The 25,194-nt window shown below is 55.7% G+C and overlaps 1 protein-coding gene across 2 annotated transcripts; it reads right to left on the minus strand.

The window, feature by feature from the left end:
* Window positions 1-925: 925 nt before the first annotated feature.
* Window positions 926-24,946, minus strand: PCSK9 (proprotein convertase subtilisin/kexin type 9). Of its 2 annotated transcripts, XM_037827116.1 has the most exons (12): window positions 24,490-24,944; window positions 21,231-21,422; window positions 19,043-19,166; window positions 13,435-13,568; window positions 12,646-12,787; window positions 10,303-10,499; window positions 8,910-9,093; window positions 7,775-7,948; window positions 7,295-7,443; window positions 6,334-6,511; window positions 4,545-4,726; window positions 926-2,831 (listed from the first exon to the last, which is right to left on the minus strand). In XM_037827116.1, exons 1-12 carry the CDS (start codon window positions 24,685-24,687, stop codon window positions 2,619-2,621), a joined length of 2,067 nt encoding a protein of 688 aa, XP_037683044.1. In that variant the 5' UTR covers window positions 24,688-24,944; the 3' UTR covers window positions 926-2,618. The 2 variants fall into 2 exon arrangements, with proteins under 2 accessions (XP_037683044.1, XP_037683045.1); XM_037827117.1 differs by lacking the exons at window positions 4,545-4,726; window positions 6,334-6,511 and having other exon boundaries at window positions 24,490-24,946.
* Window positions 24,947-25,194: the final 248 nt, after the last annotated feature.

Raw genomic sequence — 25,194 nt, forward strand, 5'->3', positions numbered from 1 at the left:
CTGGGATGTTTGCCAGCCCAGAGCAGCCGTCTCTTCCTGTGGCCCAAGCCCATCCCCCCACTCCCCAGTGGCCACCTGTCGACCAGCGGCAGGAACCATGTTCCCTTCTCTCAAGTCATGGAGTTGTTAGGGTGTGGATTCTAACAAAATGACACGTGATTCTGCGCCATCGGAGTGGGGGAGGGGGTGTGGATAGCATCGCATGACGGGCACAGGTGCCAGTGGGCATCGAGGCACAGTTCTGGCATTTGAGGCCTCGGCATCTGTCAGCTCTTGAACGCCTTCCAGATAGGACACTAAATTGTCAGAAAATAGAATGTGGGAGAATTTGTTGCCTTGGCAGGCAGATTCCCTTATTTGTGTAGTGATACATCTTGCTGAAGACAGCTGCACTCTCCAAGCCTCAGAATGGATGGTGGGGACTGGGAGGTCCCATGTTAAATGGGATCATTAGACTTTGCAAACTGGAAAGAGATCTGGGATTGTTTGTAATTTCAAATCATGAAAATGATCAAGGACATAAGCACTGACTGCTCATTACAGAAATTACAGAAGCCTCTGGCACTCAGGGAACTAATTTATTCCATAAACATTCACTCCAGGCCAGGCTCTGTGCTAGATTCTGGGGAAAGAAGAATGGAAAGAACATCAGGAGCTCAGAGTTCGGTGAAGGACAAGGATGATACAGCCTCTAGAACACTGTAAGGGGACAAGTCACCAAGGAGAAACCCTAATGCTTTGGGGAGTCAGGAAAGCTATAGAAGACATTGATTCCATTCCCAGGATAGGTATAAAGAAAGAAGAAGCTCCCGTTACCAGCTTCCATGCACCCATCAAGTGCTTTGATTTACTCAGCCATTCAACAAAATTTTACCAAGTGCCTGGTATAAGCAAGGTATCGTAGACACTCAAATCCAGGCAAGAGTCATGACAAAGTTGTTTTTATTTTAAAAACTCACTGTATAATAAAAATGCTACAAAATCTAGAATAAATACCTTCAGGTTACAAAAGCAAAACAGAGAGGTCTATCTAGAAAAGCTTCTTGGCTATAAAAAGGCAGCAGAGAGCGCTGTTCACAAACAGACCAGAAAGACAAACCCAGGCTGTTTGGTTTGCTCAAGGGGAGGGAAGGGGGAGGCACAAGGATAGTTGCCCTCTCCCCCCATCCTTCAGAGGGCCCTCCACCCCAGGCCATAGTGAATCAGGTGAGGGTAACCACAGCAAAAGCTCCTTCCTGCAGAGACCGGAAGCCCAGGAGCAAGCAGGGTGAGACAAGCTCTGCTATGGCTCACTGTGCTGCTACCTTAGGTCTGTGTTCCCCTTCTGAGCAAACTGGGGAACACATGAAAATGGGGTGCCCAGCCTGGTGCTTTCAAAAGAGGCTTGGCTGTAGCGTGGCCAGATCTGGGTTTGTGTCCTTGTGCCACCTCACTTCCTGGCTGTGTGGGCTTGAAGGGCACTTTCCTGCTCTGGCTCACAGTTTCTTCCTCCATGAAGTAGGGGTGATAGTGAGCAGGGTAGTTGAGAAGACGATGGGGTGATGTGTGTCAGTGGAGGCCAATCCTGGGTGGATAACAAGGCTTGGACTAGAGCAGGGGTAGGGCGGCCACGAGAAACACAGGCACAGCCCCTGATCCTGCTGCTGGCAGCTCAGAGGGGTGGACACAAGGCTAGGAATTTCATCCACAAAATCTGTCTTCCAGGCAGTGAATCCTAACAGCAGGAGGGCCCACAGATGGAAATCACTACCTTGATGAGAACTGAGACCCAGGGAGAGCAAGAGAAGGACTCAAACCCAAGTCTCCTGGCAGCTGACAGCTTATTTTTCTGGCCTCAATTTCCTCATCTGTCCAATGGGTAGAATGGGCCCTGCCTCTGTTCCAGGGCTGCTCTGAAACCCTGTGAGAATGTGGCTGCAGATGCACTTTGGACACTCTGAACACTTTGAAGTGCTGGCCAGATCTGGGGTAGCATCACCTCCTGCCATTTCCCCCAGACACACACACACCCGTGCCCTACTAATCGGGGCCCTCAGAGGCTTCTCCAAAGTGAGCAAGAGTCGAGGGGCACCTCTATTCACACTCCCTTGCCCTGACTGATATCTGGCCCCTTTTAGCACCCGTGTGCCTCCTCACCTCCCCACCCCACAGGGAGCATACTGCCTCCTTCATGGAGATGTGAGCAATAAATGCCTGGCACGTAGTAGGAGCTCAGTAAATGATAATTCGGTCCCCAGGTGTTGGCGTCTTGGGAAAGGCTGATGGGAAACAGCACAGCAGAACTCATCTCAGTGGTGGATAGCAGGCCCGGCCCCCACAGTGCTGCAGGAAGCTTTGGTGGCACCTCCAACCCTGCTACACTCGGCCTTCTCTTCAGCTTAGGCCCAGGGAGGGGGAGACCAAGTTCTCCCAGGCAAGGAGCCCAGCCCACCCCAACCACCAGGGCCAGCAGTTCCAGGAAGGCCCAGGCCATGGAGGGCTGAGGAAGGGCCATCTGGGGACCTGAAGGGAAGTCGGAACCATTTCAGAGCACCACCCCGAACTGGAGCCATAGTCCCCAGCTCCTGACCCCTCCCCATATGCCACAGCCTGCAGGGGCGGGGCGGGGCAGGGGGCTGTCACTGGAACTCCTGGGAGACCTGCTCGGAGGGTTGGCTCCGGCAGCACACAGCAACGGCCACTGTGGTCTCGCTGGCTCTGCCTCCTGTGCCAATGTCCTGGCTCCTCACCACGCATGTGTTGTCCATGGCGTAAGCCCCCAGAATGGGGGAGGCCCCGGGGAGTGCACTGCAGCCCGTCAGGGTCCAGCCCTCCTCACAGGCCACAGTCACCTGCCAGAGCACAGGGAGAAGAAGGAAGCACATGTCCAGCCCCCCGTGCAGGCCAGGCACCCCCCACCCCACGCTGCTCCCTTCTTCCTCACATGAGCAGCCAGTGGGATCCAAAGCACAGAGAGGTTTCTCTCTGAGACCACTTCCCACACCAGCTCTGCGACTTCCGCCAGAGGAGCTGTGTCCAAACATGCTGACCAAATGTGCACCAGGCTCTTGCTTCCGGCAACATCCACACAGCAATACAAATTCTTCATCTCCCCTCCCCCCCACCAAGGCTACATCTCCCTGTTTTCCCCTCCCAGTTAACGGCAATTCCATCTGTCCAGTAGCCCAGAGAAAGCCTTGGAATCAGTCTCTGCTTATCCCACCCACATCTAATCCTTTATGAGATCCTGTGGGCAGCTCCTTTGAGTTCCAGAATCCAACCACATCTGGCCATCCTGGTCCCAGCCCCACCACCTCTGGCCTGGACTATGGCAGGAGCCCCCCATCCAATCTCCCCACTTCTGCCTGAGCCCCCACGGTCTCTTCTCAGCTCAGCGACCTGAGTGAGCCTGTCAACCCCCAGTCTGGATCACATCCTCCCTCCTGGGCTCAGAGTCCTGCGTGGCTCCCAGGTCACTCGGGGTGAAAATCACAGCCCTTACTGTGGCCCTCGGACCGGGGCTGACCTGGCCCTGGCCCCTCTCTGGGTTCCTCTGTCCCCACCTCTCCTCACTCACTCGGTTTCTGAGGGCCTCTGGGCAGCCCTCCACCTCAGGGCCTTTGGCCTGCTGTTCCTTCTGCCTGAAACACTGTTCCCTACAACAGCCTCATGGCTTTCGTCCTCAGCTCCTTCAGTCTTTGCTGAAATGGCACTCTCTCAGTGAGACCTTTCCTGATGCCTCCCACCCCCCATTCCCTTCCCTGCTCTATTTTTCTCCATAATGCTTATCAACCTTTCAGTACTACATCATTTCATTATTTTGCTTACTGTCTCCCCCACTAGCATGGACGCTCCAGGAGGGAAGAATGCAGATGTTTGTCGGTTTTGTATTCCCAACATCTGGAATATCGCAGCACTCAGTGCATGTTGAGTAAGTGATTGGATATGAAACAGCTCTTCCCCTCTAGGAATGCATAATCCAGACCACAATTACCACAGTCTTGCACTTTTGAAAATCCACTCTGAGTTAGTTAACTCCCAGGGTTTCCTTTTAAGAAGCTCCCTGTGGCTCTTCAAAAGGAGTTGCAGAGCAACCATTGATGCATGGTCTGCTTTCCAGGAACCCAGCTGCTCTGGAGGTTTCTGCAGGCCACAGCTGTCACTCCCCAGGTCTCTGTGCTGGCCTCACCTGGTGCTCCTCAGACTTTAGCGCTCAGCCCAGGTGTCCCCTCCCCTGTGTCCCCAGAGTCCAGCGGAGCTCCAGGCCCCAAACAACTTCCCAGCACGTTTGTTAATGGGTCCATCAGTAAATGCCTATTCTCCACAAAGGGAAGCAGGGCACCCCAATGGAAACCTCACTATCTTGGACAAAAGCCAAACCAGACCCAGGCGCATGCAAACATGCACACACAATTGCAAAAGCTGCCAGCAGCATCTACCCCACAAACCATCCACAGAGGCATGAGGGTGTGGTGGTGACAAATGCTGACACAGAGAAACCACCACGGGACACATGCCACCCCCACAGGGCACCAGGTGTCCATCCCTCCCCACACATCCCTCACCTTCTCTGCAGGGGCCAGAATGCTGTGCTCCCTGACTTTGCACTCCAGACCTGGGGCATGGCAGCAGGAAGCGTGGACGCTGGCCTTCCTGTGGCCCACACACTGGTCAGGCTGACCTCGTGGCCGGGGCCCAGGCCGCCTAGGGGTGCCAAGGTCCTCTGTCTCCCAGTGGGAACTGCAGCCTGGGGCAGAGAAGGGCCAGATCAGACACTGGAACACCTGGGGGACCCTCTGCCACTCCTCCTCACTTCCATCAGACCCCTTCTCTTTAGATTTTGAGAAACCCAGAAACAAATCAAGGTAGGAAAGAAACCCTGGCCTGGCCTGGATCACGGGACTCCTGGATTCTCAGCTCAACTCTGCCACTGATCTGCTGTGTGACCTTGGGAAAGTACTCAATCTCTCTGAGCCTTAGATTCTCAGGGCAAATAGTCACCTCTCCACCCACAGATGGGGAGCTCTGTGGTAGGAGCCCCCAGGCCTGAAATGCTAAAACAGGAGCTCTAGCTCCCCCAGCCCCTTCCTGCACAGCCAGATGAGCTTGGGATCTATCTGGAGACTCCCTCCGTGGGCTTGGAAGCCAGACACACCCACTGGCTTCCAGACCTCGGATAGTGGTTACTCAGCTACCCCAAGCCCCAATTTCCCTATTTGTAAAATGAGATGTTGTGAAGATGAAATAAGGACCCACACATGAAGCCCCAGCACCATGCCTGGCACACAGCGAGTGTTCTGTGTCTCAGGCATGGCCTTGGCTGCAGTTCCCTTAGCTGTAGAAGAGGGATCAGTTGGACCTGCCTCATCGATGTGGGTTCTAAGGTTCCTGTGACTCCTAATTGGCACATGTGCTCAAGCTTATCTGTGAGTGTCCCCAAAGGGAAGAGTGATTGGAACATGGTGGACTTCCCACCAAGCCAGGGCCCGAGGCAGCACATGGCCAGCAGGCTGTGCCCTGGATGAGGGTACCAGCCGCCTGACAGGGCTCATATTTCCAAAGCAGTCTGCTCATCCTAGGACCAAGTCCCACCCATCACCCTCCTTCCCCTAACCTTCAGTGGCTCCCCAGTACACACTTGACTGAGAACCAACGCCTGAGCCACGAACACCAACCAGCTCCTTACGTCTACCCAAACCATTCCAGGGATATCCCACAGTCCATCCAAGCTGGCCGGCTCAGCCTCCTCCCGACCCCGGGAGCACCATCCCTCCATCCCCACAAGATCTCAGTCCCTGACTTCCTGTGACCTGCCCAATTGCCCAGAGCACTTTTTGTGGCCCATCTATAGTTACTGGTAACAGAGAATGGATATTAAAGCAGTGGATGACGATGTTCCTAATGAGAGCTAGCATTTCTAATGTCCCAGCATCAAGCTAAGTGCTTAGCACTGGGCATCTCCATTTTACTCATGAGGAAACTGAGGCACAGAATGGTGAAGGAGCTTGCCCAGGTCACAACAATTTTTAGTGGCAGAGTGAAATGCAAACCAAGTTCTGCCCAGCTTTCATATTCGGCCTCTGAGCCACCTCCCTGAACTGCTTCCCCTGCACTGTCCTGCCCCTCATAAATGTTACCCCATGACATGCCAGGTATGCCCGGAATCCCCTCTATGGGAGAAGGAAGCTGAGATGGAGAGAGGTTGAGCTGCCTGCTCAGGGACACCCGGTGTGGAGGTGGCAGAACTGGGATTCACGCTGGGCTCTCTTGTCTCCCGAGGCTGATGGATCATCCCCCAAGAGGACTCAGTCCAGTGGGGACCCCACCTCCTCCCAGCCCCATCCCCAGTCCTACCTGTGAGCACATGGCCCTGCTGGTGGCAGTGGGCACGGGTCTCCACCCCAACCCCAGTCGGCGGAGCTGTGTGAACACTGCAGTTGGCCCGGGGCAGCAGGCAGCACCGGGCCACAGAGTAGACACCCTGACCCCCGAACGCATTGTGGGCCAGGCAGACCTGCCTGCCCTTCCGGGCCTGGGAGCCAAAGACAGAAACAGGAGCCAGCTTGAGAAAGGCCTTCAGAAGCACAGTGTGAGGGGGGCCAGAAGGGGCCTTCTCAGAGGGATCGGGTCTGAGCCCCTCAAATTCTCTTCAGCATCCCTGCTGGGAGCCAGTCAGCCCCTGGGGACAAGGAGCTCCCTCTGCCCAAGGCAGCCTATAAAGTTCCATCTCTGAGAGTGGCTTCCAAGTGGAGATGCGGGGACAGCCAAGATGGCAGACGGGGACCCGGCCCCTCTCACCCTCAGCCTCTCGCCCCTGCACCCCCTTGCACACTCACAGACACTGTCCCCCAGGTCAGAAATGCCTGCCTGCGCTCACCCTTCTGGCTCAGCCACGGCCCTTCTACCCAGCTGCCGTGGCCAACCCTGCGTCCTTCACATCAGTTCCCCTGTTGTGCTCATTTGAGAAGATTTCTCAACTCCCAGAACCATGGAACGTCTGAGCAACAAGAACCCTGGAGACCTTGAGTTCAGGGGCAGCAAATCCCTGCACACGAGCTGCCCACCTCCCAGGAAACCTTCCGGCTCTCTCCATAAACTCGCCTCCGTCCCCTACCACGCGGCTGGCCTGTGAGACAAGCTGAGCCCCCTCTGCCTGCTCCGGCCCAATCCTTTAAGCTTGTGGATGGGCAACTGGAGTCCAGGGGACAGAGGGACTTGCTGGGGGTCACCGAGGGCTCTGGCTGAACTGGGCCTAGATGCCAGAATCTTGCTCTGGGCACCGACGCACGCAAACGACAGGGAGGGCTGCGGGCACCTGAATGCGCTCGCCCCGCCGCTTCCCGCTCCGGGAGAAACTGGAGCAGCTCAGCAGCTCCTCGTCTGCGGTGCAGAGGGCCGTGGCCGTGGCCGCCCGTCGGGGCCCCGAGTGCGCTGACCACACGGTCCGGCAGAACAGCTGCCCACCTGCAACACAGCCCTGGGGTGAGGGCGGAGCCCCGGGGGCACCGGGAGCCCCCGTGACGGCTCTGCTCACAGAGGACTCCAGAAAAATCTTCCATTCGTGGTAGGGAAAGAAGGGCTTAAACACACGTTTGACTTTTTCCATTAAGACATTTTATAAAAACGTTTCAAAGCCCTTTCACTGCCAGTTCTCGTTCAGTCTTCCCCACTCCTAGGAGTCGGGTGCTATGAGCCTCCTTGGACAGACACAAGGGAAGAGGCTGCCCGAGGTCACACAGACCTCAGGCCTCCTGGGCCCCAGTCTGGAATCTGCCCACCCCACCACCCCACTCACCTGCTCCAGGGGAGCTGGGGGGCAGTGTGGCCACCAGGTTAGGGGTCAGTGCCTGCTGGTCCTCAGGAAACCAGGCCTCATTGATGACATCTTTGGCAGAGAAATGGATCAGTCTCTGCCTGATCTCGGCCAGGGTGAGCTCCGGCTCGGCAGTCAGCATCACGGCCACAATGCCTGGGTGGTGGGGGCGGGCCGTGAGAGACAGCGAGCTGGCCCTCCTTCCCACCCTGGGGACTCCTCTGCTAGTGCACGCATGCAGACACACACAACACCTGCACAGACATGCATGCACACCTGCACAATCTATGTACACACATGTGCACACATACACACATGCAAGTATGCACACAGACATCATACTTGCTAACACACACATACATGCATACACAGACATGATGCAAGCCAACACACACACATACGTGCACATACACAAAGACACGATGCACGCCAATACACATACATGCCTGCACACACACAGACATGATTCACACTGATATGCACAAACACATACCTGCCCATGCACAGACACGATGCATGATAACACGCACACACACATATCTGCACACACATAGACATGATGCAGGTTGACACACACACACAAACACAAAGACATGCACATGTTTGCATATGCATGTATGCACACATACACACACACACAGACACAAAAATGTGCATGCACACAGATAGAGACATGCCCACACAGAGTCATGCCAAGCTTTTCTTTCAGAAGTTAAACCACCCACAATCACTTACTAAATAAAAGCCAAACAGTGAGACCATCTTATGTCCTGCTCTCACACCACTGGGCCTCGGTAATCTACTGTTGTTTGCCAGGTAAACTCCTATTCATCCTTCCAACCCAAGATCAAGTCCTCCCACCCAGCCCCAGGAAAACTCCAATTGCAGGCTGGGCAGGTGCCTCCTCTGGGCTCCCTCTTGATACAGCCCTGATTCATCTGTGTTACCTGTTTGTGCATCTGCCTCCCCCATCAGACTGAGTGTCCTTGAGGGCACATCAGGTCTGATTCATCCCCCTGTCCAGCACAGAGCCTGGCACACAGAGGTCCTAGCGCAGACCCTGTCTACCAAAGGGCCTGTCGGAAGCATGGTGGACCAGGGTGGAGCAGTGACTCACCAGCCACGTGGGCAGCAGCCTGTGATGTCCCGCTCTGTGACGTGAAGCAGGTGCTGCAGTCACTGGAGGCACCGATGATGTCATCCCCTGGGGCAAAGAGGTCCACACAATGGCCAAAATTTGTCCCCGTGATTCCCAGGGTCACAGGCTGATCCTGGGCATCAGTGGCCCCAACAGTGATGACCTGGAGAGGTGAGAGGAGGCAGACAGGGGAGCCAAGGAGTGGGGCTACAGGGACAGGCTGAGACCTTGCCAGCTGGGCTGGACAACTCCTACATACCTGCTAGGGCCTCACCCAAATGTCCCCTCTGGAGGGAAATCTGACTACAGACCAGGCTCTGGGCACCCCCTGCCCCACCCCAATGTGGCCCTCTGACCCTACCATATGTCAAGCACCATTCCCCAAGCTGGGGATATACACACAGACAAACCTCCTTCCCCATTGGGTGCTTATATTCTGGTGGGGAAACAGACAAGAAACAAACAGTAATGGTAAACTATATGGTGTGTTAGCTGATTATAAATGCTCTGGAGAAAAGCAGAGGGAACACAAGATGGACATGCTGGTTTCCTTCAATGCAATTTTAAATTTGGCAGCCAGAGAAGGCCTGGGTTATCACTGCCATGTTCACATCTGCATCCCCTGCCCCAGTGCATGCACACAGCAGACTGCGACCCTCCTTGAAGTGAGACAGGGTTCCCCCAGCACCCAAACAGCCCCGCCACCCAGCAAGTGCCCTGCGAATGTTTGTCAGATGAATGAACGGATCACGGACCCCGAGACTGTCAGCATCTCCAGGGCGGAGGCTTGGTCTCTTCACCTCTCCCCACTGCCTGGAACAGAGCCTGGAACAGAGCCTGGCGCACAGCGGGCACTTGGGGTGTTGGTCAAAGGAGGACTTTGGGCCTCACCTGCTCCGATTCTGATTAGACCCACTGGGGTGGCAGCCCGCCGGGGCCTTGGGGAATTGGACGAAGGGAATCTCTAAGAGTATTGGCCAGGAGAGTAGGGTGGGTGGTTTCCAGTTTTATGCACAGCCTTAAGGAGGACAGAACAGGGTGAGGCAGGTAGAAAGCCAAAGAGGCGATTGTGTCAACTCAGGAGAGAGAAGATGGGGGGCCAAGACGAGGGTCGAGATTGTGGGGATGGGGGCAGGGGAGAGGGATTCAGGAGACATTTGGGTGGGGAACGGCCAGGACATGGGGGTGTGGCTTGGAGTGGACAATGCTGCACACAGACTCTAGGAACGTGGGGGCTCAAGTCCACCCCTCCCCAAGCTCCAACATCTGGGGTGTCTGAGAACTCTTCCCAACGCTAGGCTAGTCCAGCCTGGGTGCCCCCTCCACGAAGCCCCCAGCACGCCCACCCACCCGCGTTCCCAGCAGCACCTACCTCGGGAGCCGAGGCTGGTGAGTACAGGCAGGCATCGTCACGGAAGTTACCAGCGGCGGCCACCAACACTGCCCCCGTCCCCGCCAGGCGCTGGCAGGCGGCGTTGAGGACCCGGCTGTACCCACCCGCCAGGGGCAGCAGCACGACCAGAGGCCCCATGGGCTGGGACAGCTGGCTTTTCCGAATAAACTCCAGGCCTGAAGGACAAAGCCAGGGGCAGGGTCTGGGGGCTCAGGGCTCGCCTTGGCCCCCCTTCCCACATGCACACCCCGAGGTGCAGGACGTGCATTAACCATGGGGGGTGGCATGTGGGTACCAGCCAGCGAGCACTGTCTCTAAGGGCCTGAATATACAAACATACATGATCCCGCATTATTATCCCTTTCCAGGAAATGGAGGTGCCGAGAGGATCAGCCAAGACCAAAGGGAAAGGAAGGGCCCCCTCTGCCCACCTCTGACCTTCACCTTCATCGCCACCCTAAAGGCCCCTCCGCAAGAACCACACAAAGGCGGGCACGAGTCCTGGCTCCCCACTCGCTAGCTGAGTGGCGCTGGCCCTCTGAGCGCCCCCAAGTCCTCATTTGGAAAGCGGGGCAGCTGCTCCCCGGGTTGTTGTGAGGCTCAACTGCAGCCCTGAAGCCGGAGGGACCCAACGTCTCTCCACCCTTGGGAGTGCCACTCCCTCTGACCTCCGCAGCCCTCATCGTCTTAGAGCTGCTTCAGCCACTTGCCGGCCTGGGGTTGCCACCCGGTACCAGGGGACCTGGAGCTGACAGCTTCTCCTCTCAGGCTCGGGCTCCTGCTCTGTCAGTTAGGGTGTGGCCAGCTGACCTCTCAGATCCTTCTGGATCCGGACCTCTGTAACGTCCCCGGGGGCTCCAGCCACCATGGGAGCTGGGGGTGGGAGTCAGGGTTCCACAGCCACCCCCTTCCCAGGAGACAGAGGTGAGGTGCCTAACATCAGGGAGGGGGCAAAGAGGAACTGGGGCACAGCAGTCACAGTGACAGCTGCCATTTAGTAAGCACCAACTGTGTGCATAGCACTGTGCTCAGCACTTGACAGGCTTTACCTCAATTATCCTGCTTACAGAGGAGGAAAGTGACGGTAACAAAAGTAATAGCTACTGTTTGGGGAGCGTCTGCTCTGTGCCAGGCAATGAATGGGGGCTTTAGATACTCTGTCCAGGATCCCAAGGAGGGGACCTGTTGTTTCACAGGAAGCCTCCTTCCCCCACCCACGCTCTAAGACCAGAGCACCAGGCCTGGGAGGCCTTCACAGGGAGGGCAAGTTGAGGCTCAAGGCCTCCCTCTGCACATCCGTGCACTGGCCTTGGGGAACTGGCCTCCTGAGCTTAGGTCGGTCAATAAAGGGGTGGGACAGGCATGAGGGCATGAGCCACCTGATGGGGCAGGGGGTTATTGATTCTCACCTTAAAAAACTATCATCAAAACCTGTGCTCCAGAGAGGGCAGTCCCAGGGCAAAGCTCACCCAGCCCAAGGCAGGCTCCCGGGCCTCACAGCGGTTCACACGGGCCTGGGGCTGTCGCTGCCAGCTCAGGGGCCATGTCTGCTCAAAGAAGGCACCTTCTCCAGTGAGGTCACTGGCTCCAGCTATGTGACCCTGGGTAATTCATCTCCCCTCTCTGAGCTGGTTTCCCGCCATTGGGATATCTGATTACCAGGGACCCCAATGGCAGCCCCAGGGCCTGGTTACAAAGTCCCTGTTCAGCCTGGCCACAGGAGAACTCAATAATTGAGAGCTCTCTCCCTCTTCTCTGTGCACAGGCCCCCTAGAGTCCTAGCTCTCTGCTGGACCTTGCCGAGGCCCAGCTGGGTGGTCTAGATGGAGTAACCTGCAAACGTTTTGAAAACGTCCTCTGCCAGTTGCTCCACCGTGTCTATTTGGATGGGGTGACTTGCAGGGCCCAATCAGACATGCAAGGGAATGAGTCCCCTGGTTTCAGAGCTATGTAAGCAGAAGATGGCAAAAGTTTGCTTAGATAACCTCAAGGGTCCATCCAATTCTAAGATAACATGGAAAAAGATGTAGAGATTTCAAAGGATTTGAAAAGGGGAGCAGGGTGGAACTGGAGAAAGACCACTGACCCAGAGGTCAATCTGTGCCCTGCCCCTCTCTGCACCTCGGCTTCTCTCCCTGCACCTGTGACCTCCCATGACCCCGGGGCCTGCCAGTCCTGACCCTCCGGGACTCTCTGGCTCTGGAGCAGAGGCTGCCTCAGCCTCCTGGGTCAGGAGAGGTTCTCCCTGGGCGTAAGCCGCCTTCCCGGCCAGGTTTGAACGGAGAGAGGCCACGGAGCGGGGTGCTCTGAAGCGTCACTCACCAGCGAGGGTGCTGCTGACCGCCCCCCTGCCTTGGCAGTTGAGCACGCGCAGGCTGCGCAGGCTGGCGCCCTTGGCCACGCCGGCGTCCCGGCCGCTGACCACTCCTGCCAGGTGAGTGCCATGGCTGTCACACTTGTTTGCCTGTGTGACCAACACAAGGGCTGTCATGGGCTGAACTGTGTCCCCAGAAAAGTCAGGCTGAAGTCCTAATCAGCAGTCCCTCAGGATGTGACCTTTTTGGGAAATGAGGTCGTTACAGATGGAATGGGGCAAGTTGTGATGACACCGTAGTGGAGTAAGTGGGCCCCTAGCCAGCATGACCCGTGTCCTTAGAAGAAGGGAGGAGCTGGCAGAGACAGAAAGAGGACGCGGAGATGAGTGATGCAGCTGCAAGCCAAGGATGCTGGGGGCCACCAGAAGCCAGGAGGGAGGCAGGGACAGATTCAGAGGGAGCGTGGCCCTGCCGACACCTTAAATCTCAGACCTCTGGCCTCAAGAACTGTGAGGCAATGAATTTCTGATGTTTTAAACCACCCAGTTTGTGGCCCTTTGTTAGAGCAGCCCTGGGAGACGAAGACAGGGCCGTGTGGAAAGCCCACCCACACGAGTGAGCAGACACACAGCCCCCACCCCTCATCTGACCACAGGGAAGGGGCAGCGACAGCCGGGGAGGCCAGGCCCACAGTGTAGCTGCCAGGCTCGGGGGGTGGCGGTCCCCACCCGCCTCAGATGAGGGGTGAGGGGGAGGCAGCCCCCCACCTGGTGGGCATGGCCAGGAGGGCGCTTACCTGTCTGTGAAAGCGTGTCCCGTCCTCTTCCGGCATGTTCTCGAAGTCGGTGATGGTGACCCTGCCCTCGATTTCCCGGTGGCCACTCTGGATGCTGGTGTCCAAGAGGTACACCTCCACCAGGCCGCCTCCACCTTCCCACGGCGACATTCACGGGAAGGAAAGAAGAACCATGAGGTTAATATAAGAGTTAATACGTGTCAACCACCTGTCGCAGGCATGGTTCTAAGCACTTTAAATATTAACTCATTGAACCTTCAAAAGTCCCTTGTGCTGTCATTTATTTTCCTCTTTCTTTTGCCTCTCTACCTTCTTTGACTCTCCCTCCTGCCTTGTGGAAGAAATGTAGATGCCCTTATATAGATAGTGGTGAAGGTGGTGAACACATAAATGTATGACCATGCAGAGAACCATCAATTATTTACTTGGGATGGAATGTATGGTGAGTGAACAAAACCATATTAAAAAAAAAAATGGGTTGATGACAAAACCTCAAGGGCAATATACTGAGTGAAATAAGCCAGACACATAAGGACAATTATTGCAGGGTCTCACTGATAGGAACTAATTATAATATGTAATCTCAAAGACATGAAATATAAGGTACCAGGATATAGGACAAGGCTTAAGAATGGGGAGTGGTTGCTTAGTATGAGCAGAATGTTCAACTACGATGAACTTAAATGTTTGGAAATAAACAGAGGTGTAGGTAGCAAGATGTGAGAATAACTAACAGCGCCGAATGGTGTGTGAGTGAGGTGGAAAGGGGAAGCTCAGAGTCATATATGTCACCAGAAGGAAAGTTGGAGGTCAAAAGATGGGAATGTATAAAACTGAATCCTATGGTGGGCAATGTCCATGATTAACTGTACAAATATTAGAAAACTCTTCCATGAACCAGAACAAATGTATGACAATACAACTAGAAGTTAACAATAGAGGGACATATAGGGAAGAAATATATACCTATTGCAAACTATACACTACAGTTTGTAGTATTTCAACATTCTTTCATAAACAGTAACAAATGTACTATACCAACACTACGAGTCAGTAATTGAGAGGGATTGGTTAGGGATACAGGAGGATTCGAGTTTCCTTTTCTTTTCCTTTTTTTTTCCCCCCATCTTTCACTTTATTTCTGGCCTGGAGTAATGAAAAGTTTCTAAAAATTGAACAAAAATTAAGTGTGGTGATGGATGCACAGCTGTAAGAGGGTACCAGGGGCAACTGACTGTACACTTGGATCTTTGGATAATTGTATGGTATCTGAACAATCCCAATTAAAAAAAAAAAAAAAAGTCCCTCGTGAGGTATGAACTATTATATCTTTAGTTTACAGACAAGGAAAGTGTGGCACAGCGAGGTTAAGCCATTTGTCCAAGGCCATGGAGGTGGCAAATGCATCAGAACCAGGCAGTCTGGCTTCATAATATCAATGCAGATATGAAATAATAACATAAACTTTTGAAGAATATTGCGGTGAAATAATCCAATCCCCTGTTTCTAGCCTTTTTACATCTCAGCCAGCCTGGGAGGGAGACAGGCAGGAGTTGAGGCACAGAAGCAAGCTGAGCTGACTGGGATGTCTGGGTCGTCTGAGCTGGCCAGCCCATTTTACAGATAGGAAACTGAGGCTTGGAATCCACGGCTTTCTCCATTCCACAAGGGTGCTGCTAAGAGTGGGTGTTTCTGATGGCACGAGTTACAGCCTCAGAGACACCAGCCGGGCTGGAAATTCACCAAGAGCCCACCATCTATAGGCACTTTATTTTTATAATCATTTCTACTCAGGTGAGCTCAGCTTCTCCGAGAAGCAGGCACCAAGATGGAATTAGATCCGTGCAGAACAAAGAGGGTGGGAGCAGGAGAAGCCGGGCGAGCTGCAGCCTGCCAGCCAGGGATGCGGTCAGGTCTGGTCCCGGACTGTGGAAGGAGAGCGGGAAGGAGGGTGGGGAGGGGAGAAAGAGCCCTGGACCCTGAACGACAGTGAGGTTCTGAGACCATCTCAGCCAGGCTAAGGGGAGTCCCCAAGCAGTCTGCCCAGTAGAGGGGCCCAGCAGCAGCAGAAATGACCAGCCCTAGCACCCTGCCATGCTCAGTCACCACTCCTCCACGAATCCTGCAGCGGATGAGAAGGGGCAACCCGCAGAGCCCATCCTCCATCTCAGGGCAGAGGGGGAAGCAGAGGCTGGGGGCCGTTCAGTGGCCGCTCTGCGATCCCACCCTGATTTCAGGCGAGGCCAGCCCCCACCCGGCGCTTCCCACCACACCGCCTTGGGGCAGAAGAGCCAGAGCCGGTTTGACGGAGCTGTCAGCACCGGGCCTGGGCACGCACGGTCCGTGTGCCCTTGGCCTCCCGTCTCAGCAGGAACCTGCACTGGCCCAGCACCCCTAAGCACCTCTTTTACTTCCCAATTGAGCTGGACAGGTGCCCAGCCGTGCACCTCAGGCTGCTCCTCCAAGCAGTTCCTGGATTCTCATTCATCACCGGGCACCTCTGCCACGTCGGGCCCCAGCTGGGAAGCCGGGAGGCAGAGAGGGCTCCAAGCTCAGACCTGGGAACACCCTGAGGCCCAAGGGTGCTGGTGGCCCCGCAGGAACCACTAGATATTGAGCTGGGGGAGAACGCAACGGGGTCAGCGAGGCGGGCAGGGGCCAGGCACCGTGATAACCGCACTGAGCAGAGGCCCTGGGCTGGGAGCTGGGGGCACAGGTGCTCGGGAACTGGCTGGCAGGAGAGGCAGACACATCCACGGCGGGTAGAAGCTCATCCAGGGACGGGCACAGGAACTGTTCCTCTCTACAGACAAAACCGACACAGCAGACACACAAACAGGGAGAGCATGCCGGAGAACTTCTAGTTCATGCTCCTCTTGGTGGGGAGAAAGCTGAGGCTGCAGTTGTGGGGTGTATGCACCAGGACCCCTGTGACACTGAGGTCACATCCTGGGCAAGGGGGCTACGGGGTGGCCCCAGCAGAACCCAGCAGAGGTTCGGGGTTCAGAGAGGCAGCTCCCACCCTTCCGAACCCAGGCTGGAGAAAAGAGGCTCCTTTCGGCCCACCCCAAGCCCCCAGCACCCCCTCGGGGCTCAAGCAAGGGCGCAAGCCAAAGGCCACCTGCAGGCAAATCCAGGGGCTTCCAGCAAGATGCCAGAAAGGGCCAGGCCCAGTGTGGATGGGACACCGTGCCTGCTGGGCCCTTCCTAGGAGCCATCCTTCTATCCTTCCAGCCCCCCGTGTGAGGTGGAGACTGTTGTCCCATGTTAGGGGGGGAAAAGGTGGCCTTAAGAGGTACCATCATTATCAGGGGTAAAGGGAACTCGGAATGCCTCTTTCAGCCTCTGGCTTGGCACAGGAGCTCTGTCCCACTCCTGCTTGCATAGTTCCAAAACGGGAAGCTCACTCCCTTCGCTAGGCAGTCTCCACCATGACTGCGAAGGCCGGCCCATAGCCAGGTCCTTCCTTGTGCCTCTGCCCCCAGGCCCCTCATGCCCTAGACCCTGCTCACCTGGTCCTTCTCTCATTTCATCAAAGGCCCCCTCCCTTCCACCTCGCCTTTAGTCCATGTTTCACTCCTCCTTGGACATCCTCCCCTTGCACGGCCGATGCAAGTCTTAGCTTGAACGTCTCCTCCTCCAGGAAGCCCTTCCTGACCTCTCAACAGTCAGCCACATCTGCCTGTTTCACATGCTCACTGCTGCCTGACCTCACAGCTCTGACCCACCGGAACTGATCAGAGCCCTGTGGCTATTTGTTTAAATAACATTCTGCCCTTCTTTGCACACAATAAGCTCTGCAGTGGGTGCTAGAGAAAGTATTGATGATTGGAAGAGAAAGGTGATAGGCTAACATTCATTACACACCCTCACTACACCCCAGGTGTGGCTTAGGACACACTACAACAAGAAATCATTTAACCCTCATGACAACCCCAAAGGTAGGAACTAATATTACCTCCATTTCACAGAGGAACCAGAGGCCCAGAGAGGGTCAGTGACTTATCCAAGGTCACACAGCTCAAGAGTGCCAAGTCTGGGTTTGAGCATGGTGGTGTGGCTCCAGAGCCCCTGCTCATCACCTCACCTCTCTGCTATGTGGCCTCCCATGAAAGAAAGGTATCTGCCCTGCGCCTGTCTGCTTGGTGCCCCCACCCTGCCCTAGCCCAAAAGCCTTTAGACACGTCCTTGATGTGACCCTGGAATGGACTTCACACGGCTGCCTTGCTCCCCTGCCATTTCCCACAATTACTGGGCACAGGTGGGGGGGGTGAGACAATCTTGTGGGCACCTCACTGGGGGATAATTCTAGCCTGGGGGTGGAGGGATGAGGGGGAAAGATCTTCTCTCTCCCCTGCTTGGCTTGGGGTCTCTCTGACCATCTGCTCAGTGTACCTTCCCCATTCCTGACACTCGCTAGCTCTGGGAGGTCCCTGAGCCAGGGCTGCAGAAAGCTAGGAGGTCCCCCTAGAGAGGCATAGCCTGGGGGAAGGACAGGCTCTTCCTGCAAAGGGGCACGGGCCCAACCCCTGGCCAGAGGCTTGCTCAGCCCATGTCAGCACACTCCACCTGACCAGGCCTCCCTCTGCCACCAACACCCTTGTCAGATGATGCAACATGCTCTGTACGTCCCGCTTCTCTCCCTGCCCTGGCCGGGAGCCCCAGAGGTTCTGGCACAACTACTGCAACTCAGAACCTGTGCAACCTCTTTCTGTCCAAAAGCCGCTGCACATCCTCCACCTCACTGGATCCTCACAACTACCCTGAGAGGAGGACAGGGAAGGGGTTACCATGCCCATTTTACAGATAAGGAAGGAGAGGCTCAGAGACGGATGTGGCTTCCCAATACCCCACGAACTGGTAAGGGGAGGAGGCGGAACTCGCCCCGAGATCTGTCTGAGTCCAGAATGTTGCGTCGACTTTCCTCTGAGCTCCAGACCTCCTGACCACAACACATGGGCACCTCGAACTCAACATGTCCCTGCTCTTCTCCCCCACACCGGGCCCACTTCCGGTCTTCCCCAACCCAAGAAAAGGCACCTCCATCCACCTATGAGACGCTGTCAGAACCCAGGACTTTTTCCTTGACAGCCCCTCTCCTGCCTGCCCACGCCCTGCTTGCACCTGGCAGTGGGACGAGTGTGAGGGAGGGCCTGCAGGGTCCCGGGCAGGGAGGCTGTGAGGCCCCACGGTGCCAGGCGGAGGCTGAGCAGGGAGACCAGACACCCAGGCGTGGGCAGCTCAGACAGGGCCTGGCCAGTCTCCTCAGGGCAGCTAGGAGTCACTGAGACCTGTGGGCCCTTGTGGGGAGCCACAGATTTACTCTCTCCTTGACAAGTGTAGCCTGCTGGACCACTCCGGATGAAGAGAAGAGGTAAACAGCTGGAAGAGGGGCTCCTTTAGCAAAGATTCCTGCATTCTACCTGGGACAATAGGAAGACATGGGGGGCGGTGGAGGGTGGGGGTGGGACAGAAATAGAGCAGTTGGTGGAGTGTGCTGAGATCTAAAGACCCCCGAGAGGGGAGAACCATCGGGAGGGAGGAGAGAGGGAAAGGGCAGTGGACTCAGCTTGCCCAGCAGGGGGCAAGGGGCTGCTGGGGGTCTTACTGGGGGGGTGGTATCCATCCTCCTGGTACCGTGCAGGGATGATCCGCCCCAGGTTCCAGGGGATGCTCTGGGCAAAGACAGAGGAGTCTTCCTCGATGTACTCCACGTGGGGCAGCCGCAGGGCCTGCAGGAAGTCAGAGAGGCCAGGACCCGGCTTCAATGGCCATTTGGCCAACGGCAAACACAGCCACGGCCCTTGCCCCCAGGTGATCCAGTCTGTCTCCGGGTCACACCCCTGCATCCTCCCACCTCACCCTGGCAGGTTCCCTGCTGCTGCCCAGAATGACAGACAAGGAGGGGGATTTCCTCACTCCCGGATCAGCTGGGGAGCCACAGCTCCGATGATATCCCAGCAGCAGGGCCAGAGGATTCCTTCAGGAAAGTCTGACCATGGCATCGCATCTGGGGTGCCAGGCAGTGCCCAGGCTCTGGGCAGGCTGCACAGGAAGTAGAGCTCAGGGCCTGGGCTGGACACCCAAACCATGACCACCGGGCTGGCCATTCTCTTTGCCCCTCAGATCGATCCCCAGCTTCTCCGTTCTGTTCAGAGCCCCAGGAGGCTGACGCTGGAGCCTTCGAAACCCAGGCTCCCTCGCAGAGGGCTTCTGGTTGGACTCGGCCAATGGGAGGCTCCCTCAGGAGTCTGGCGAATGATGCCTCCCTGCTTCGGCCCCCCTTGGACAGTCCAGCCTCCATGCCACCAGCTCACACTGGGCTCAGGTAACACTTTCCTCTCCCTGCACTTCAGATCTGGGGGTGGGGGTGGTGGGTAACAGCTTCCCACTGCAATTTGTCTCTGGATGCCTCAGTATCTCCATGGGTTCCCTTAATCCCACCCACGACTCAGTGGGTTTCTGCCTTTTGCACTACTTAAACCCTTTACCATCTCATTCCTATTATGACCCCCACCCCACCCCCGCCCCAGGCTCCCAGGGAGGTGGAGGCACTCACCCAGGGTTAAACAAATGAAGTGGCTGAGCCAGGACTTGAACCCAGGCTGGTGTACACCAGAGCTCTCAATGGCGAGTGCCCGCAGCCTTCTGCTCAGCCCTGCCCTCCTCCAAGAAGCGGCCCTCGCCCGCGGGCCTCACGCTCGCCACCTTACACTGTGGCGGCATCTTAATCATTTGCCACCACCACTGAGCACACTGCACCACAGTTAACTGGACCGACCACCATACGTCAGTCTGTCCTTCTCAACAGTGAGCTCAACGGAAAGGGCTGGGTCTGGTTCATCTTCGCATCCTCAGCACACAGTGGGTGCCTGTTAAATGTGTGTTGAGCAGGCTGACTGAAGACATTTACTTTACTTGCCTGCCCCTGCCCCCCACTATGATGGGTCCCCAAGGGAGGGACCATATCCAATGCATGCCGTCACCCTGTAGGACTTGGTACACAATAGTTGTTCAACCACCATATGATGAACTAATTAAACCATATAGCACTAGTGGAGTTAGGAGACCTGGGTGAGTCCAAATTCTGCTCTGCTAGTTACATGCCCACTCTGGGCATCAGTGTCTGTGGGAGGCTGTGAAGCACCTCAGCCAAGCAGAGAATCAGTGTGAAAACAGGAACCATGGGGTCTCATCAAGTTGAGGTGGAGGGGGAGGGCAAGGAATGGGGCTGGAGGGATAGGGGCAGGGGCAAAAACCAGAAAGGCTTTTACGACTGGCACCTGAAGCACTAGGGCCAGGGTGGAGAGACAGGAAGTCCCTTTCTTCCCCTCCACCAAAGATGTGACATCAGGGCTGAGCTGGGTGGAAAGGATTCTTTCCTAGAAGTGGAACCTTATTCTCGATAGCATTGGCTTCAAACGAATCTGTTCCCTGGATCCTTGAGCCCCCTTGAATGTCACAGGAGCTTCATCCCTCCTAGGTTTCCCGCAGGCAGCAGGTGTGTCAGCACGAAGACCACTGGCAGGCAGACAGAGCTAGGTTTGGTCCCAGCTCTGCCTTGGCTGGCTGGGGGTCCTTTCTGAACCTTGGTCTCCTCATTTTTCAAATGAAGATGGACATACCATTGGAAGATGGCTCAAAGGGCATTCCATACACAAAGCCAGGAGCCACTCTGAATGGTATCCAGTAAGTGCTCAATAAATGCTCACTATGTCCTTCTGATTTTCGATGATGGGCACACTTTAGGACAGTCCCCAGGGTGTATACGCCATGCTCCAGGGGTGGCGGCTCACCAGGTCCAAGAGGTCGCTGCTCATCTTCACCAGGAAGCCAGGGAAGAGGTTGTGGAAGACGTGCAGGATCTTGGTGAGGTAGCCCCGGCGGGCGGCGCGGGCCTGCAGGCGGCGGGCGGTGCGCTCCGTCTGTGAGCGGTGGGTCTCTTCTTTCAGCACCACCACATAGGTGCCCGGCAGCCTCCAGGCGTCCTGGCCCAGAGCGAGGAGGAGTGACACGATGACATTAAAACAAAAGACCTCCCTGTACTTATATCCCACCTCTATTTACAAAGAATTACAACAAAAGAAAAGAAAGAAACATAATAAAGTATAGAAAACTATAAAGAGAAGTTACCAAATTAGGACCAAAAAAACAAAAAAAGCTACCTCTGGGCCAACTGTTCAGAGTAACATAGTTTATGCAACACTTTTAAATTTGGCAATCAGGCAAAAAATGGAACTGCTGGCCACAATCAATGACCTGCCCTTGGCTCACTGTCCGGACCCAGCCAAGGCCTGTTTGCCCTTGAAGGCCCTGCCCAAGGCCGCTGCCTACCTGAGGCCTTCCAGTGACACACCACTCCCCGCCTGCACCCCAGTCAGAAGAAATCACTCCCTCCCCTTTCTAGCACGTTCATGATTCCCTCCAGAGGCCTTCCAGTGTAGGGGAAATATCATGGGCTTTGAAGCCAGGAGAGCATGCACCTGAATCCCAACCCCATTATTTACCACGGGCAAGTCACTTAACCTCTCTGAGCCTTGGGTGGCTCCTCTACATTGTGGGAACCATAACTCCTGTGGCACAGGCCTTCTGGGAAGCTAAGTGAGAAGGTTGTATAAAGCATCCCCACCCCCCATGCTTTGCAAATGCGTGGAAGGGATGATTGAATGAGCAAAGGGAACACTTCTCAATCGGAGGGGGACGGGGTGGAAGCTCCAGGCTGTGGTCTATAGGAATAGGTATGTTTGGTCTCCATTAGATCTTGAATGCTCCTACTGCTCTCAAACAGACACACACATGCTCAAGAACTTTCAATGGCTCCCCACAGCCTAACAGATTAAAGTCCAAGCTCCGTGCCTGGCACTCAAGGCCCTTTTGGGTCCCCACTTCAAACTGTCTCTGCAACCTCATCTTCCATGTCTCTCATGGGCACACTGGACCCAGCCAATTGTCTGGACCCCTCCAGAACATTCAGGCCAAATGGGTTTTGAAATTCAGAATTGATTTGGACTTAAGAAAGGTAGTACTGGGCAGTGAGGATGCTCAGAGGAGTCTTGAGCAGCATCCAGTAAACTTACCCTTTATTTATGCAGCAAAACATAATATGAACAGTCGCACGAGTAGAATAAATAAAGATCACAAATCACTGCAAGTTAGTTCAAGTCAGGTTTTATCACCAAATGAATTACAAAAAAAAAAATCCTTTTGGTTTTCAGAACATTCTGCATTTCAGAAGCCAGTAAGGGACATGTGCTCCCTGTTCTCCACCTCTGGCCATCCCAGCTCTGTGCCTTTGTTCATGCTACTTCCTCTACCTATAGCGAAATTCCCCTGCCACCTTCACTTGTTGAATTTCTGTTTATGCTTCAAAGGCTCATCTGAAATGCCCTCCACCAAATGAAATCTAATGAATTGGAGGGAACTCTTGGCCTGAGAGTCTGGTTCTAATCCTCCAGTAGAGTAGGGTATCCCTCTCTGGGACTCAGTTTCTCATGTGTACAATCAAAGGTTTGGTCTGAAATCCTTTTCTGCCTGCCAAAAATGTGTTCATTCTAAATTTGATCCACACAAAATATCTCTGGATTGAATGAATAAACTAACATTAGGAAGCTCCTGTTCCAAATTTCCGCTTGGGTGGAAATGTCCTCAAGTGCTGGCCTCAGGCAGTTGTCCAGCACCTGCCTACTCACCTGTCACTACTCCTACAACAGCTATTTGGGGGGCATCAGGACTTGGGATGCCCTTTCTTATCCTGGCCGCAATCCAGCAACATCATCTAGAAGGTGAAAGGCTCAGGGAACGAGGATGAGAGCACTTTGGGCTAGCAAACCCCATTCTCCTGTGGGAGCCAGACTGAAGGTTAACTCAGGAGCACAGGCAGCTCTAGGGGCCTGGCATCCAGCAGCCAGGGAATACTGAGGCAGAGGTGGGGAGGGGGAGGGGGGAGAAGGGCAGGCCAGGCTGATGACAGCAGCAGAGGATTATCACCTCCCCTTTAAAGATAAGGAAATGGAAGAGCAAAGAGATTCAGTGACTTGCCAAGCACCATACAACTGGGGAGTGATGGAGTCAAGACTCAAACGTGGATCTGACTCCAAGCCCCAACCAGGCCCTGGGAAGGTTGTAAAAGGAGGCAACCAATGGTCCTCAACCTGGGGGAGGAGCTTCCCACAGGCCCAGGGCCAGGTGCTTGCAGAGATTTCCAGGCACCTCTTCCCCACCCCAGACTCTGCCGACGAATGGTGGGCTCACCTTCTGGGGTCCCAGGTGCCAGGCCGCCAGTCTCCATTCCCTCCACCTCAAAAACAACAGCCCTTCCCAGCCACCTCCCAAGCACCCACCCTAAGGACCCCAACGGGCCTCGATAATAATTCTGTGTCTTCCCCTTTTGTTTTGTTCTTTTCTTGGGTCAAAAGAGATGCGACATTAGAATATAAATACTGTGGCATGAAGACATTGCCTCCCGCCCCCAATGTTTGCCATCTGCCCTCTCTCCCCTGTCTCAGGCAGCGCTCTCTTTCTTCCAGACCTCCATCCCACCCACATACACGCGCATCACCACACACACTTCATCCACTGCCTTTAGATCCCCAACCAAGTCAGGACACATAATAATAGTAAGCCAGCGTTCTTTCTCCCAGCCAATCGCGGTTCTAAGCGCGTTCCAGGCATTGATTCATTTAATCACGGGAGCCTCGGTGGTGGAGAACGACTGAAATCCAGGCAGATGATCCTAGGAGTACTCTGTGCTCTCCCTACTTTGCGCCTCCCTGCCTCCCACCCCTGCGAACCTTCCCACAGCGCAGTGCAGCGGTGCGCTCCCGCCACTGCACCCTCACGTACCCTCAAAGCGCAGGCCGCCCCCAGTACCCCGCACGCGGCGCCTGCAGCCCCGAGATCCGCGCCAAGCCCCTAGACCAGTGCGCAGAGGGCGCTCGGAGACCTTTACTCCGGCACTTCCCTTATACCAGGAAACTGAGGTGGGAGAGCCGACTGCCGCCCGCGCATCGGTCCCCGAGACGGGTCTGCCCCCGCCGCCCGCCCCCATGCCCGCACCTTGGCACAGCGGTGGAAGGTGGCGGTGGCCATATTCTGGGCAGCATCGGCCGGGCCGTCCTCCTCAGACTGGAAGGTGAACACCAGCTCCTCGTAGTCGCCGTCCTCGTCTTCCTGCGCGTGGGCGCCAGCAGGGCCCAGGAACACAAGCAGCAGCAGCAGTGGCCGCCACCGCCGCTCGGAACCGCAGGTGCCCATCAGGGAGGAAGGAGAGGTTTGCGCGGGAGCGTAGAGACCAAGACTCGCTCGCGATCGACGCGGGGTCGCGCCTTATACCCCGGCTGGAGGATGCGCGCGAGGGGGCGCCGGGGGCTGGGAACTGCACGCCGCCGCGTCTCGGGCTCCGGGGGTCTCTCTGCCTGGCTCACGCCTCCCTACTCCGACGCGGAGCTGAAAGGCGCAGCGCCAGCCTGCAGCCCTGCGCACGTCGACGCCGCGGCGGAAACCTTCTAGGGTGCGGGTGCGCGACGCCTGGGGCTTGGGGAGATCACGCCACCCGAGCCCCATCGGATGATCCTATCTGATTAAACATTAACGGAGCCCCGAGCTTGGTGGATCAGATTTCTGCCTGGTTCTCCCGTGACAGCGTCAGATTACTCTCAGAAGAAGGAAAGAACAAGCCCGAATCCTAATTGGGCTGGAAAACGGGCCCCGCTCGGAGTCCAGCCTGCGATGCCAGACTCCGAGTTGGGTTGCCGGGCTCTA

The sequence above is a fragment of the Choloepus didactylus genome, chromosome 2, assembly GCF_015220235.1.
Source record: "Choloepus didactylus isolate mChoDid1 chromosome 2, mChoDid1.pri, whole genome shotgun sequence".
Classification (NCBI taxonomy): domain Eukaryota; kingdom Metazoa; phylum Chordata; class Mammalia; order Pilosa; family Megalonychidae; genus Choloepus; species Choloepus didactylus.